Source organism: Labeo rohita, chromosome 1 (genome assembly GCF_022985175.1).
Source record: "Labeo rohita strain BAU-BD-2019 chromosome 1, IGBB_LRoh.1.0, whole genome shotgun sequence".
NCBI classification, from domain to species: domain Eukaryota; kingdom Metazoa; phylum Chordata; class Actinopteri; order Cypriniformes; family Cyprinidae; genus Labeo; species Labeo rohita.
This window is the reverse complement of record NC_066869.1, coordinates 49,825,293-49,839,701: the sequence shown is the minus strand read 5'-3', so window position 1 is coordinate 49,839,701 and position 14,409 is coordinate 49,825,293. Positions and strand designations below refer to the sequence as shown.

The 14,409-nt window shown below is 39.1% G+C and overlaps 2 protein-coding genes across 5 annotated transcripts; both read right to left on the bottom strand.

Annotated features, from left to right (window-relative positions):
* Positions 1 to 736: 736 nt before the first annotated feature.
* On the bottom strand, positions 737 to 7,737 carry LOC127169572 (uncharacterized). Of its 4 annotated transcripts, none has more exons than XM_051117060.1 (11): positions 7,653 to 7,737; positions 7,221 to 7,332; positions 6,692 to 6,828; positions 6,070 to 6,187; positions 5,141 to 5,854; positions 4,917 to 5,068; positions 4,627 to 4,750; positions 3,951 to 4,547; positions 3,713 to 3,861; positions 3,466 to 3,589; positions 737 to 1,905 (listed from the first exon to the last, which is right to left on the bottom strand). In XM_051117060.1, exons 2-11 carry the CDS (start codon positions 7,306 to 7,308, stop codon positions 1,520 to 1,522), a joined length of 2,589 nt encoding a protein of 862 aa, XP_050973017.1. In that variant the 5' UTR covers positions 7,309 to 7,332; positions 7,653 to 7,737; the 3' UTR covers positions 737 to 1,519. The 4 variants fall into 4 exon arrangements, with proteins under 4 accessions (XP_050973017.1, XP_050973008.1, XP_050973025.1 ...); XM_051117051.1 differs by having other exon boundaries at positions 7,581 to 7,707; XM_051117068.1 differs by having other exon boundaries at positions 6,692 to 6,825; positions 7,581 to 7,707.
* A 1,425-nt stretch (positions 7,738 to 9,162) lies between these two features.
* mettl21e (methyltransferase like 21e) lies at positions 9,163 to 14,222 on the bottom strand. Its single transcript, XM_051120215.1, has 4 exons — positions 14,060 to 14,222; positions 12,935 to 13,092; positions 12,732 to 12,849; positions 9,163 to 11,912 (listed from the first exon to the last, which is right to left on the bottom strand). Exons 1-4 carry the CDS (start codon positions 14,082 to 14,084, stop codon positions 11,509 to 11,511), a joined length of 705 nt encoding a protein of 234 aa, XP_050976172.1. The 5' UTR covers positions 14,085 to 14,222; the 3' UTR covers positions 9,163 to 11,508.
* Positions 14,223 to 14,409: the final 187 nt, after the last annotated feature.

The following is a 14,409-nucleotide window of genomic DNA, read 5'->3' as shown; positions in this document are numbered from 1 at the left end:
ACGTTTTTAGATCAGTGTAAACAGTATTAGTAAGATCATAGTCTTGTATGGTTATGTGGATAGCACAATAATTCATTTTCATTAGGAAATGTGATTCATCTGAAATTAATTTTTGATTTCTTAAGCACAGCATTCTCCCATTACAGCACGGTAAGAGCCGTTTTCTCAGTATGTAAACTGCGTAAACCTCCTAAACATGTCTGCTTTTATTATTTAATAAATGTGTGCTAACATATTAGGTAAAAAGCACAAATATACAATAAAAATATATTAAATATTACAATTTGCAGCAGCTACTATTGTCCATCCCAACCCCATCATTTTCCCTCAGATGTAATTTTTTAATGGTTTTGTAACTATGCCTGTATTTAGTTGTTGGTTTTTGTTTTTGTTTTTGTGAAACTTCAACAGAATTTTTTGTATATTTGTGCAAAGTTTTTAGTTACAAACGATCCATGAATTCTCTATCCTGTTTTAAGCTAAATTTACAAACCATAATTAAACCAAATCATAATTAATTTCCAATCTGATTCATTTTCTTAAGCATCTATATTAACATCAACATGGCTTTATTTACATGCAGACAATCCTGATTTGTTTTTCAAATCCCATCTGTAGGAATTACTGTTCTTTTGCAGTGAATGAAATGAAAATAACTACAACCAGTCCAAATCAAATTTGTCAAACTCACTTATCATTATACTGTTGCAGAAATGTGATTTATTTTATTTTAGTATATATATAATTTTTTTTTTTTTTTTTTTTTTTTATGAAACCAAAAAACACAAATAATTAATAATTAATAAATAAATAAATTTCCACAAACTGGTATTGGAGATATATGAGGAATTGGGCCAATCCAAATATTATAGAACGGGTAGTTCCGGTCCTTGATTCTGATCGGTTGAGCCACATTCGAAGCTGTTGTACATTACTCTACAAACATACACCTTTGTTTACGTCTGTATGTTGCTCGGCAACCAATCTAAGAAACTTCATTGTTTGGCAGAAGAATGTTTTTTTTATTAATGTCATTACACTAATTTCTCTGTTTTATTTTGTGAAACCTTACTACGTAAATGGAATAACAGTTTTATAAAAGCAATAAAGCCCCGTAGAGCTGTGGTTTACAGTGAATTTATAACAGCTAAGAGAGTTTTAGGCACTCCGGTTTTCATTGTGCCTAACAACGTCCCTTAGCTGTTATAAATTCGCTGTAAACCACAGCTTCTTGGGGCTTACTGCTTTGTTTGTGTCTGGATGCCAAATTAATGTATCTAATGTATTAAGTAATGTATTGCCTGATGATACTGATTTGGTAACGTACAAACATCGGTGTTGACAGTCAGTCCTTAAAATTGATTTCAAAAAAACAAATGGGAATTGTCTGCAGTGTGAATATGGCATTGGCTCCTTAAGCAAACGTGAGCCACAACCATGCATATCTTCACCTCCTCTACCTGTGCCAGCAGTGTAGTTCAGAAAGCCACCTTGAAGCGGTGCGTTAAAGTTCACATGATCAGATTCTCATGGTAGCTGAGTAAATCCTCACCTCATCCAGCTCTGTCAGTAATGTGGCGTTAAAAGCTTTATGAAAGTTCTCAATAAATACCACATCTGACTGGTACCGCACCTTGTTAGCAAAGATTACAGTTGTCCCCTTTTGACAGAAGTAACTCATGGTCTCAAGCAGCTCAGAGAGGCAGTCGTGGTGATAGACTGCATCAGCTGCCAGCACGTAATCATAATGATGGGTGGAATGGGGAAACGTCTCCTCCAGTTTGTAGCCCCATGTCAATGCTGTAACCTGAGGCTCATGTCTCCGTTTCCAACGGGTATTCCGGTTCAAGTTACATGTCAGATTACCAAGGATTTCTGGCAGATCCGTGGCTGTCAGTTTAGCACCTGCAAATCAGTGATGTTATTTAATCATGGTCATAAGCTTAGTCTAAACCAGGGGTGTCCAGATTTAGTCCTAGAGGGACGGCGTCATGCAGAGTTGAACTCCAGCCCTAATTAAACACACCTGAACCAGCTAATCAGGTCTTACTAGGCATACTAGAAACTTCCAGGCAGGTGTGTTGAGGCAAGTTGGAGCTAAGCTAAGCCCCAGGACTGAGTTTGGAGGTCTAAACCAGGCGTGTCCAATTCTGCTCCTGCAGAGCCACTGTCCTGCAAGGTTCAGACCCTTTTCAGGTCTTGGAGTTTCTACTAATGAGCTGATGACCTGCATCAGGTTTGTTTAGGAGACATGCAAAATGTGCATTGTTGGGTGGCTCCAAAACATGGTTGAGAACTGCTGGTTCAGGGGGTAAGCAAGTTTGGTCCTAGAGGGCTGCTATCCTGCAGAGTTTAGCTCAGAGGTGCCCAAACTCAGACCTGATTAAACTCCTGAACCAGCTAATCAAGGTCCTACTAGGCATGCTGGAAACTTCCGGGCAGGTGTGTTGAGGCAAGTTGGAGCTAAACTCTGCAGGACACCAGCCCTCCAGGATGTTGGCCCTCCAGTAGCAGGTTTGGACACCCCATGGTTAGTCCAGTCACCTTTGTCTGACAGACCCATTTTAGGTCTTGGAGTCTCTACTAATGAGCTCATGACCTGCATCATGTGTGTTTAGGAGACAAATTGTGCATTCCAGGGGGCTTCCGGAATGTGGTTGGGAACCGCTGGTTTAGGCTGATTCAGGGTTAGGCAATTTGGTCCTGGAGAGCCATTGTCCTGCAGAGTTTAGCTCCAACCCTAATTAAACACACTTGAAGCAGCTAATCAAGGTCTTCCTAGGCATGCTAGAAACTTCCAGGCAGGTGTCCTCTATAAAACCTCTACAGGATGTTCGCCCTCTAGGAGCAGGATTGGACAAGCCATGGCTTAGTCCATGAACCACAAACTGATTCAGGGGGAGGCACATCTGGTCCTAGAAAGCTGTCGTCCTGCAGAGTTTACCTCCAACCCTAATCAAACACATCTGAACAAGCTAATCAATATCTTTAGGATCACTAGATTGTAACTAAACTCTACTGGACATTCGCTTTCCGGGAGCAGGATTGGACTCCCCATGGCTTCTTCCAGTGGTTCCCAATCACATTTCTAGAGCCCTCCACCAACACTGCACATTTTGTACATCTCCTTTACTGACAGACCCGTTTCAGGTCTTGGAATCTCTACTATGGAGCTGATGACCTGCATCCGAATTGTTTAGGAGACATGCAAAATGTGCATTGTTGGGGGCTTTCGAAACGTGGAACTGTAAACTGATTCAGAGTCAGGCAAGTTTGGTCCTAGAGAGCTGCTGTTTTGCAGAGTTTATCTCCAACCCTAATTAATCACACCTGAACAAGTTCATCAGTGTCTTCAGGATTACAAAGGCTAGAGGCCAAGTTAGGGCTGAACTCTGCAGGACAGTTGCTCTCTATGACCGAACTTGCCTACCCCATGGGCTAATTTAATCAAATATTGAGACATACCTAGAAGTGTGGCAATTATTGAGACGAGGCCTGTTCCTGCTCCAAGCTCCAGTGTTGATTTGTCAAATAGATTAATCTGCTCTCGGCCTGCTGGGGTGTCCAGGAATCGGCAAAGGGCCAATGCCTATGACATTCAAAACCAGGAGTCTGCATTAGACTCATGCATTTTACATTCTCACTAAGTACACATATAGTTTCTTCCAGATCAGAGAGGTTGATGTGCTGCTGTTGAATGTTTCATGCTCACCGCTGGCCATACCACACCACCATAATTGTCAATGCCCTCCTGAATTTTGATTTCATAACCCAGAAAGTAGTAGATCTCCTTGCCAAGTCTGCAGTAGACAGCAGGAGCCCAGGAACTACGCTCTGTTGGTTCTTTCTTGGCAGGAACAGCTGAGGGAAAGACAGAAGATGAGTATCCCATCAGATGAATATCCACATAAGCTCACTGGCATTGGACGTCTATGTTTTGCAAACCTAACCTTCTTCCTCTTCCTCTGCAGGTCTTCCCAAGTCCTGGAGTTCTTCGTCTACTTGTGCCTCATCCATCTCATTTTCTAAACTCTGAGTATCATCACACTCCAGATGTTCCACTATCTTGCTTGTAGAGTTTGGTTCCCCAGTATCCTGCTTGCTTGACTCAAGGTCCTCCTCTTCCTCGTTCATTTCTTGAACCTGGTGACCTTCCTGCTCAGATGTCTTGCAGGTTGCTATATAAATCCTCACATCATCCAGCTCTTCAAGGAGTGTGATTTCAAAATATCTAAGGAAGTTGTCGATAAAGCCCAGATCCGAGGCATAGCGGACCTTGTTCGCCCAGACTAGGGTAGTTCCAGGCTGGCAGAAGTGACGCATGGTGACCAGCAGCTCGGCCAGAAAGTCGTGGTGATAGACCACATCGGTTGCCAACACATAATCATAGTGGTGTGTGGATTTGGGGAAGTTCTCGTCCAGCTTGTGTCCCCAGTACAGTTCTGCAATCAGGGGCTCGTGTCTCCGCCGGCCTCTCGTGTTCCTGTTGAGGTTGTATGTCAGGTTACTTAGAATCTCGGGTAAATCCGTTGCTGTTAGTTTGGCACCTACAGAGCAATTTCAGTGATTATCTTGCAGCATACAGAACCAGTTAGATTAGTACCTGAGTTTTAGCACAACACTTACCCAATAACGTGACGACAACCGAAAGTAAGCCGGTTCCAGCTCCAAGTTCAAGAACTGATTTGTCGAGTAAATCGATGCGTTGACGACCCTGCGGTGTTTCCAAGAATCTGCAAAGTGCAAGCGCCTATATGAAAGGAATACAAATCACATTTCAAAAGTTCACCATGTTTGTTTTGCTGGACTGTTCTCTTGGACTTTATACTAGCAGCTGATGTCATCATAGATATACTCTGTTCACACGTGTGTTTCTCTCGCATGATTCATTGATTCTGAAGCTGAAAGTGTCTCACCGCTGGCCATATAGTGGCACCATAAGAATCAATGGACTCCTGAATTATAATTTCCTGGTCCAAAAAGTTGTAAACTTCTTTCCCGGGTCTGTAGTAAATAGTCGGTGCCCAGGATCTTGTGTACTGTTGTTTATCATTCTCTGTGGTTCCTTCTGAAATGAAAAAAAACAAATCAGATTCTAATTCTTTAGATAAGCAAATGTGTTTCAGAATACATTACTGACCAGATTTCTGCTCTACAAACGTTGAATCTGTCTCACAGGAGCTGTCGTTGTCTTCATCTCCGCTATCCACAGGCTCGGTTTCACAGTTTGTGTTGTCCTCCTCTTCTTTGATACTGTTCAGATTTCCATCTTCCAACTTTGATGTTTCCTCCTGGTCAACAAACCCTGTAGCTTGTTCTTCTCTAAACTGTACATCTTTCTTTTCATATTTTTGTTCTGTCCATTTGGTCTCCCCTTCATTCATCTCTTTCTTTGACTTATGGTTGACCTTTTCATCCACTCCTTTCCTCGCAACCTCTTCAGTCTCTTTTGCCATCCCTAGGCCACTTTCTTCTCTTGTGGTGGCAGAGTAAATCTTGACCTCTCCGTTGTCTGCCAGCAGGGTGGTGTTGAATGCTTTTTTAAAGTTCTCCACAAACACCAGATCGGAATCAAAGCGGATCTTGTTGGCCCAAATGAGGGTTGTTCCCGGCTGGCAGAAGTGGCGCATGGTGACCAGTAATTCCGCTAGGAAGTCGTGGTGGTAGACAACGTCGGCTGCTAATATGTAGTCGTATTTGTAGACTGAACGAGGGAAGGTCTTATCCAGCTCATAACCCCAAGAGAGCTCGGCCACCTGTGGCGTGTATCTGCAGCGCCCCCGTGTGTTTCTGGACAGGTTGGATCTCAGGTTCCCGAGGACATCAGGAAGGTCCGTTGCTGTCACCCAAGCACCTGGAGATGATTATACAAGTATGAAAACACAACACAACCATATGCTTGTAAATGTAGTCTAATCTCACTCCTGGAGGACCAGTGTCCTGCAGAGTTTGGCTCCAACACACCTGGAAGTTTCTAGTCTGAAGACCTTGATTGATTTAGGGTTAGAGTTAAACTGCAGGACAGTGGCCCTCCAGAAACCGGTTTGGACATCCCTGCTTAGTTCCTACCTAACAGACTGGCCACAATGGACACGAGAGCTGTGCCGGCTCCAATCTCTAGCACCGCCTTGTCAACAAGGTCAACCGTTGCTCGATTGGACTCAAGGTAGTGACACAGAGCCAGAGCCTAAATAATCATTCAGAAAATGTATCATGGTTATGCATATCAATCAGGATCCAATGTATCAATGGTTAAAGGTGAACTGTGCCATTGTTTGCTCCTCTAGAACAAGTTCTAGACCGGTGGTTCTCAACCGGTGGGGCCCACTGCTATGCACATTTTGTATGTCTTTCTCATTAAACACACCTGATTCAGATCATCAGCACGTTAGGAGAAAGATCCATGAACTGAAGTGAATGTGTCAGATTCAGAAACATACAAAATGTGCAGTGGGCCCTGAGGACTGGAGTTGAGAACCACTGTTCTAGACTGTTTTCTCCAGCATTCCTACCACGCGCCCGTCCACGTTTGCCATTGGTCAGTCAATTAGATGGCACCGCCCCAAACTAATCTGATTGGCTGAGTCAGAAATTGACATTTTTGGCAACTCAAATAAACTCAAATGAACATCCAAACTAATGGCACACTTCAGCTTATGAATAAACGTGCGTAATAAACCAGTTGTCTCACTGCTGGCCAGATGACCGAACCAAATGAATCGAGAGACTCCCAGATGCTGATCTCATAACCGGCGAAATAATGGATTTCCTTTCCAATGGTGGACAGCACACTGGGCTCCCAGGATGCTTTACGCACAGGCACAACTTCTGCCCGATATAACCAATGGAAAAACTGATGCAATCCTCATTCAAATCTTCAGATGTATTGTTTACAATCAGAGATTAAAGGAATAATTCAATGTCCTCATCCTCAGGCCATCCAAGATGGAGATGAGTTTGTTTCTTAATCAGATTTGAAGAAATGTGTCATTCCATCACTTGCTTGCCAGTGGATCCTCACTGATGTAGTGAATGGGTGCCGTCAGAATGAGAGTCCAAACAGCTGATAAAAACACCAAATCTGATGAAGAAACAAACTCATCTACATCTCGGATGGCCTGAGGATGAACACGTTTCAGCACATTTTCATTTTTAGGTGAACTATTCCTTTAAGCGAAGTTAATCTTGATATTATTTACCATATATTTTAAGTTACTTACCATCATGTTTTTCTTTGGCAGTGTTCATGTTCCCCTCCGTCTCCACTGTGGCATCTGCATTTCCATTTCCACACTGGGTACAGTCCATGATGATATTTACTCACTGACAGGACTGGTTTAAAACACAAAGTTGACCTGTTAAAATCTGGTTTTGCTTGTTTCTCAAACATTGTTTGTTAGATTAGTTCATGATGTAAAGAAGCAAAAAGGCATGATGTAATGCTGTGCAGCATGCACTTGTAGGATTTTTAATTGGGAGAGGCATCAAAAACAAGTGCATGGGTTTACTCTAAAGTTTACTCTAAGCTCAGTCTTACTGTATTTCCTCAAATGCAGAAGAATTCACTGCATTCCACTCACATCACTGCACCTTCAGCTGCTTTAATCTCCAGAGGAGTCCCTGTGCCTGCGTGAACCAGAGGTGAACTTTACCTTGTTGATTCTGTCCTGTTCACAGTTATCCAGTCAGTGGTTCTTGCAACTGCATCTTCAGCCGTCGTCCAGCAAGGTTATAGACTGGCACCACGCAACACTTAAGCGTCACACGGGACTATATTTAGCTAGAGATTGATGAAGGAGAGGCACATCCACACAAACACTGAGAAATAGAGCATGACGCAGGAGACGGAGAATGAGCTTCTGTTGGCACAAAAGAGATTATGAAGACAAACAATGAAGCCTTGAGATAAAAGAGCTGTTCTGAATGCCAGCGTCTGTTATCTGGGTATTTATTAAACTAATATAGCATTAGAGGAAGCTGTGAAGGGAGTTACACATGATGTTTTTTATAGTTCTTAAAGTAAAACATTTGCTGCATATTGATTTGTACAAGTGTTTTATTTTGGGGTGAATCTTACAAAGCCTGTCAAGTTCATCCTAAAATCAAAAGAAAGAAAAAAAATCATGGTTTACTTTAAGAAAATTGGTCTTCTCCCAATTAGTATAATGCAATAAAAATATTGATACTTTTAAATGTAATAATGTAATAATCGCACATACTGAGAAAAAAAAAAAAAGCAAAATAAGAATTTTTAGGATAAACCAAATGCACACAATGGAAAACTTTTAAAACTTCATGTTTGCCTTTTCCCAAATTAGCATTATGCAATAAAAAATTGGATAAATGAAAATGTATTTAAATGCAATAATTGATGCATCAAATGTTATTTATTGAAGGTAAACCGAATGCACACAGTGTTAAAAAACAGGCTTTTTTAATGAAAATATAAATGTGATGCATTTTATTGGTTGGGCGGTGTAATCTGAAGATGTGGCATTCACCCTTTTATTTTTGCCCGTTAATTCCATCCCCGTTGGTTTCTTCGGTTTCTGAGTCCAGGCAGCTGGTATGCGCTAAATGGATTCCGCAGAAGGGAAACCCAATATAACACTCGTTGCATCTCTGGAGGACACATGAGTTCATCGCTCTAAATCCTCTCTGTATCTTCTCCAGTTTCTTGTATGATTGTCAAAACCCTCTGGAATCATCGCGCCATTGAAGACCTTCACCATGTAGGGTCTGATATTTTGATGGTTTGGCAATGCGAGCCGCATTTACAGCGTTTGGCAGATGCGCGCATGAAGAGATAATGTTGAAATGATTGGCTTTCCTGCATTAGGATGTTTTCTAAATCTCTCTTCTGCAGTAGATGCATGTGGATTATATGTGGTGTATGTGTGATGTAATCTCACTGGCAGACTCAAGCGCAAGATGCCAGATCAAATATCTCCGTATATCATCATCAGACAGTTTACGTGGTCCAAATAGGCTGCTGCCCTCAGAAGAACCAAAACATGTTTGTGTGTCATCCGTTACCGCTACGTGCCGTTAATCATGAACACATCTGGTTCTTCTTAACTTACAAAACTATGCAAGAAATCAGTTCTGCTTTCATCTAGAAGTGCCGTATGTAGTTTAGAGAAGGAAACCTGATACCGTATGTTCATCAGAATGGTTCATGTTTATTTCCACGTATGTTCAAGTTGTAAAGTACAATTTCTGTATCAAAAAGTCTTTAACTTAAGAGAATGTAGTGAAAAACATGATCACGAGAATAACATCACTGCTCACAACTTACAATGATCATATTAGCATTTAGATGGACTGCAGAAATGTAAAGCTCATAAAGTAAACATGAAGTTTGACTTCTGAATGTTGCATGAAGTTATCGCTCAAGACTTGATTTTCAGCTGCTGAACTGATGTGATTGACTAACTGTATGTTTGTGCGTTTGCAGTGGATTGTGGAGGATCTGATACACTTTTCATCATCCAGAACTTCTCCATGGATCGCAATGGTGATGCTTCTTTATCACGTTTTTTTAAAGTACTGATAAAGTAATCTAAAAGGAATGGTTCACCAAAAATGTAAGTGAGATGAGTTTGTTTCTTCATCAGATTTGTAGAAATGTGTCATTCCATCACTGTCTCATCAATGGATCCTCTGCAGTGAATGGGTGCCGTCAGAATGAGAGTCCAAACAGCTGATGAAAACATCACAATAATCCACACCACTCCAGTCCATCAGTTCACATCGTGAGAAGACAAAAGCCGAAACAAATCCATCAAGACATTTTTAACTCAAATAGTCACAATTTATAACAATGCTTCCTCCTCAAATCAAAATCCAGCCCCATATTTGTTTAGAGCTGTTTTGGCTTGTAAACGGTGCTTGATCTGTGCAGATTTCTCTCCTGATTCAGACCAGACCACTTTTTCACTGGAGAAAGTGTTATTATGGATTATGGACTTTAGTTATTTTAGTTAAAAACATCTTTTGTCTTCTCAAGATGTTAACTGATGGACTGGAGTGGTGTGGATTATTGTGATGTTTTCATCAGCTGTTTGGACTCTCATTCTGACGGCACCCATTCACTGCAGAGGATCCATTGATGAGAAATGTGAACTGAAATCATATTTAATTTTTTCCTCTCAGTAACTGTTGTTTTTATTGTAGACTATAGCACTTCTGGAATCACAAAATTGTGGTTAATTTACTTATATCAGTAAAATATTGTAATTATAGTTCAGTTAATTTACAGCTGAGGTCAAAAGTTTTTCTCCCTTTCAGAATCTGCAAAATGTTAATAACTTTACCAAAATAAGAGGGATCGTACAAAATGCATGTTGTTGCTTATTTAGTTCTGACTTGAATAAGATATTTCACATAAGATGTTTACACTTAGTCCACAAGAGACAATAATAGTTGAATTTATAAAAATGACCCCTTTCAAAAGTTTACATACGCTTAATTCTTAACACTGTGTTGTTCCTGAATGATCCACAGCTGTGATTTTTTTTTGTTTAGTGATAGTTGTTCATGAGTTCCTTGTTTTTCCTGAACAGTTAAACTGGCTGCTGTTCTTCAGAAAAATCCATTCTTTGGTTTTCCAGCATTTTTGTGTATTTAAACCCTTTCCAACAATGACTGTATGGTTTTGAGATCCATCTTTTCACACTGAGGACAACTGAGAGACTCATATGCAACTATTACAGAAGGTTCAAACACTCACTGATGCTCCAGAAGGAAAAACATGCACTAAGAACCAGGGGGTGAAAACTTTTGAACAGAATGAAGATGTGTACAATCTTATTATTTTGCCTAAATATCTTTTTTTTTTTTTTTTTTTTTTTTTTTTTTTTTTCATCATTTAGTACTGCCCTTCAGAATCTAAGAAGATACTTATATGTTTCCCAGAAGACAAAATAAGTTAAACATACCCCAAACTTAAAATTCCAAAAGTTTTCACCCCCCAGCTCTTAATGCATGGTTTCTCCTTCTGGAGCATCAGTGAGTGTTTGAACCTTCTGTAATAGTTGCATATGAGTCCCTCAGTTGTCCTCAGTGTGAAAAGATGGATCTCAAAATCATACAGTCATTGTTGGAAAGGGTTTAAATACACAAAAATGCTGGAAAACCAAAGAATGGATTTTTCTGAAAAACAGTAGCAGTTTAACTGTAGTTGTTCAAACAAGGGACTCATGAACAACTAAACAAACAAACACAGCTGTGGATCATTCAGAAACAACACAGTGTTAAGAATCAAGGGTATGTAAACTTTTGAACAGGGTCATTTTTATACATTCAACTATTATTGTCTCTTGTGGACTGTATGTAAACATCTTTTATGTGAAGTATCTTATTCAGGTCAAAACTAAATAAGCAATAACATGCATTTTGTATGATTCCTCTTATTCTGGTAAAATTATTAACATTTTGCAGATTCTAAAGTGTTGACCTCAGCTGTATTAGGGGCCCTTCAAGTCAAACAGATTGAGGGCCAGCGGTCTACGCAGCGTCTCCGCGTCGTTTTTGCGCGCGGTACAGCTTTATTCGCAGACTGGGCAGGTCGTAAAGTTCCTCCAGATGAAAGTGTTTCTCAAACGTCTCTACGAAGCTGTTTTCCGGGGCCAGACGGAACCTCATGGCCCACAGGATGACGGTGTCATCTGAGCTCAGGTGCATGAAGGTCTCCATGAGCTCCTGGAGGTATGGATGTGCGTACACCACATCTGCGGCCATGATGTAGTCGTAGCGACAGGTGGCGCGCGGGAATCGCTCCTCCAGCTGTTTCCCCCAGCTGAGCTCGGTCACGTGGGGCGCGTGCCTGCAGCGCCCTCTGGTGTTGCGGTTCACGTTGTGTCTCAGGTTCCCCAAGATATCCGGGAGGTCTGTGGACGTCACCTTTGCACCTGTGGGTGGGAAAACAACACCGCGGTATGGTTTTAATAATATCCCCTTAAATAAAGAATGTTATATTTATATTACGTTTATTTAATTTGCACTTCATTTATGTAATTTAAAAAGAATGTTAAAAAATTAAAATTTTAAAATAGTAATATTTTAAAATAATTTTCATGATAATACTAAATACTAAATTTAAATTTAGTATTAAGTTTTAATACTAAATTTTCATAAGATTAATTTTTATATATATATATATATATATATATATATATATATATATCAAATCAATATTTTAAGTTAAAAAATATAATTTATTGAAACTTAATTACAAATTAAATGTCATATTCCTACATTTTTTTTTACATTTAAATAGTAAAAAAAAAGTTTAAATGTTCTTAGTAAAATTTTTCTAAAACTTTTTCATACAATTTAAATAACTTAAAAAGTACAATTAAAAAATAATTAAATAAAATAATAAATATTCTTTACAATAATTTTTAAATGATTTTTCTTGGCTAAATTTAATGTAAATAATTTAAAAAATGTTTTATAAGAATAAATAATTCTTAAATCATTTTAATTTTTGCAAAATTTTATATTTATAAATGTAAATAAAGCCAAACCTTTATTTTTGATTTTTGAGAAAGAGATTAAAATATATATCTCAGAATAGTAAAGTTGTTGTAGTTTTTATTGTAGTATTTGTAGTTTTTTTTCCTGCATAACCACATGCACATTCTAATTGGCTGCTGTCTCTCTCTCTCTCTCTCTCTCTCTCTCTCTCTCTCTCTCTCTCTCTCTCTCTCTCTCTCTCTCTCTCTCACCCAGGAGGCTGGTTACTATGGTAACGAGGCCTGTTCCGGCGCCCAGCTCGATGATGTTCTTGTCCATCAGGTTGTATTCGTCCCGGTGAGTATCAAGAAAATGACACAACACCATGGCCTGTGAACAGATAACAGTTACCGTTTTACTTGTTATCCTATTCCTGCTCAGTTTGAAGGATGTGAGTGAACATTACAGTACATACCGAGGGCCACAGAACGGCCCCGTAACAGTCAGTCGACTCTGTGATTTTGATCTCCATGTCTGCAAACTCGTATCCTTCCCATGCTTCAGTTTTGATCAGCGACGGACGAAAGTGTCGCTTCATAATCGCTGCTGCCAGTTCAGCATCTGCTGTGACCACTGAAACACACACACACAAAAACTTTTCATTGTAATTTCATTGTAATTTTCATAAACAGGATACAAACAATTTGCAACAATTTTTATACATTATAAAATTTATACAAAGTGGTGTTTTTAACCCAGATAGGAAAGTTTTTTTTTTTTTATAATACAATTTCTTAAAATTATTATTAATATTATTTATCTAAATAAATAAAAATACATATATATATATATATATATATATATATATATATATATAAATTAATAATTATAACTAAATATATTATAATTATTATTAAATAAATTAATTAATCAATATAAATAAATAAATTAATTAATTAATTAATTTAATTATTTGAATTAATTAATAATAAAAAAATACAATAAAAAGACAGATATCCCCCTGTCCATTTCTTATGAATCACAGTTAATTATTATATCAACATTTCCAGCAACTTGTCAAAAAAGTCATAAATTCAGCTGAAATACCAAAGAAAAGATAAAGATTTTATCCTTCATTACATCTGGTGTAGGATTCACTTTAAAACAATTTTGAATTTTTTATTAATTATGCAGATATTTGGGCAGCAGAAGAGGAATAGTATTATACACAAATGACCAACAAACAAGTAACACTGAAATAAACATTCAATTTCTTGTAAAACATACTACAGTAATCTTTATTTACAGCTTACGGGGGCCTCTGAATATTGTGTTGAACAATGAGGGGCCTTTAATAATTGTTTTAATAATTAATAGTAAACTAAACAGCCCATAAAACAATCGTTTTGACTTCTAAGATTGCTAATCATCATTTTGTCGTTTCACATGAGTTCAGAGCTGAAGTGTTCACTGTCTCATTGTACGTAGTTAATGTTAAAGAGTTTCCAGCAGTGAATGAAGCACATTTCTCATCTACTCACTGTGGATTTTCTATGTTAGTGCTGAATTAAATGACAGAAAGCAGTATATTCACACCCACCCTCGCTGTCTTCATTCTGCTCCATTTGTGCGTCTGAAAGCCAAAGGAAGGTCCTTATAAGAGCAGATTCACCCGAGCACTTCACTTCCCCTCATTGGTCTCTGTGTGTGCGTGTGCGTATGTGTGTGTGTGTGTGTGTGTGTGTGTGATGATTGACAGCAGCAGCAGGCGTGTGCTGAATGTGGGTCAGCCACAGAAAGGAAAGCCGTCGGATCCTCCAGGAGTAAACAGAGCCTGTCAAACACAAGAGCTGATCTGGACTCCGATCTGGATCCGTTTCTGGCAGCTGGTGATTGTTTGGCTGAGATCACAATAACACTTCAGTCAAATGCCACGAGCAGCTGAGATCC

Bases quoted from the DNA above. Each gene is read 5' to 3' on its own strand.
- LOC127169572 (XM_051117060.1), bottom strand. From the start codon at position 7,308: ATGGACTGTACCCAGTGTGGAAATGGAAATGCAGATGCCACAGTGGAG. The intron at 6,829-7,220 runs GTAAGTAACTTA...TATATCGGGCAG, and splicing joins TGCCAAAGAAAAACATGATG to AAGTTGTGCCTGTGCGTAAA. The intron at 3,590-3,712 runs GTGAGCATGAAA...TGAATGTCATAG, and splicing joins GTGGTGTGGTATGGCCAGCG to GCATTGGCCCTTTGCCGATT.
- mettl21e (XM_051120215.1), bottom strand. From the start codon at position 14,084: ATGGAGCAGAATGAAGACAGCGAGG. The intron at 13,093-14,059 runs GTGGGTGTGAAT...TGTGTGTTTCAG, and splicing joins GCAGAATGAAGACAGCGAGG to TGGTCACAGCAGATGCTGAA. The intron at 12,850-12,934 runs GTATGTACTGTA...ATCTGTTCACAG, and splicing joins GGGCCGTTCTGTGGCCCTCG to GCCATGGTGTTGTGTCATTT.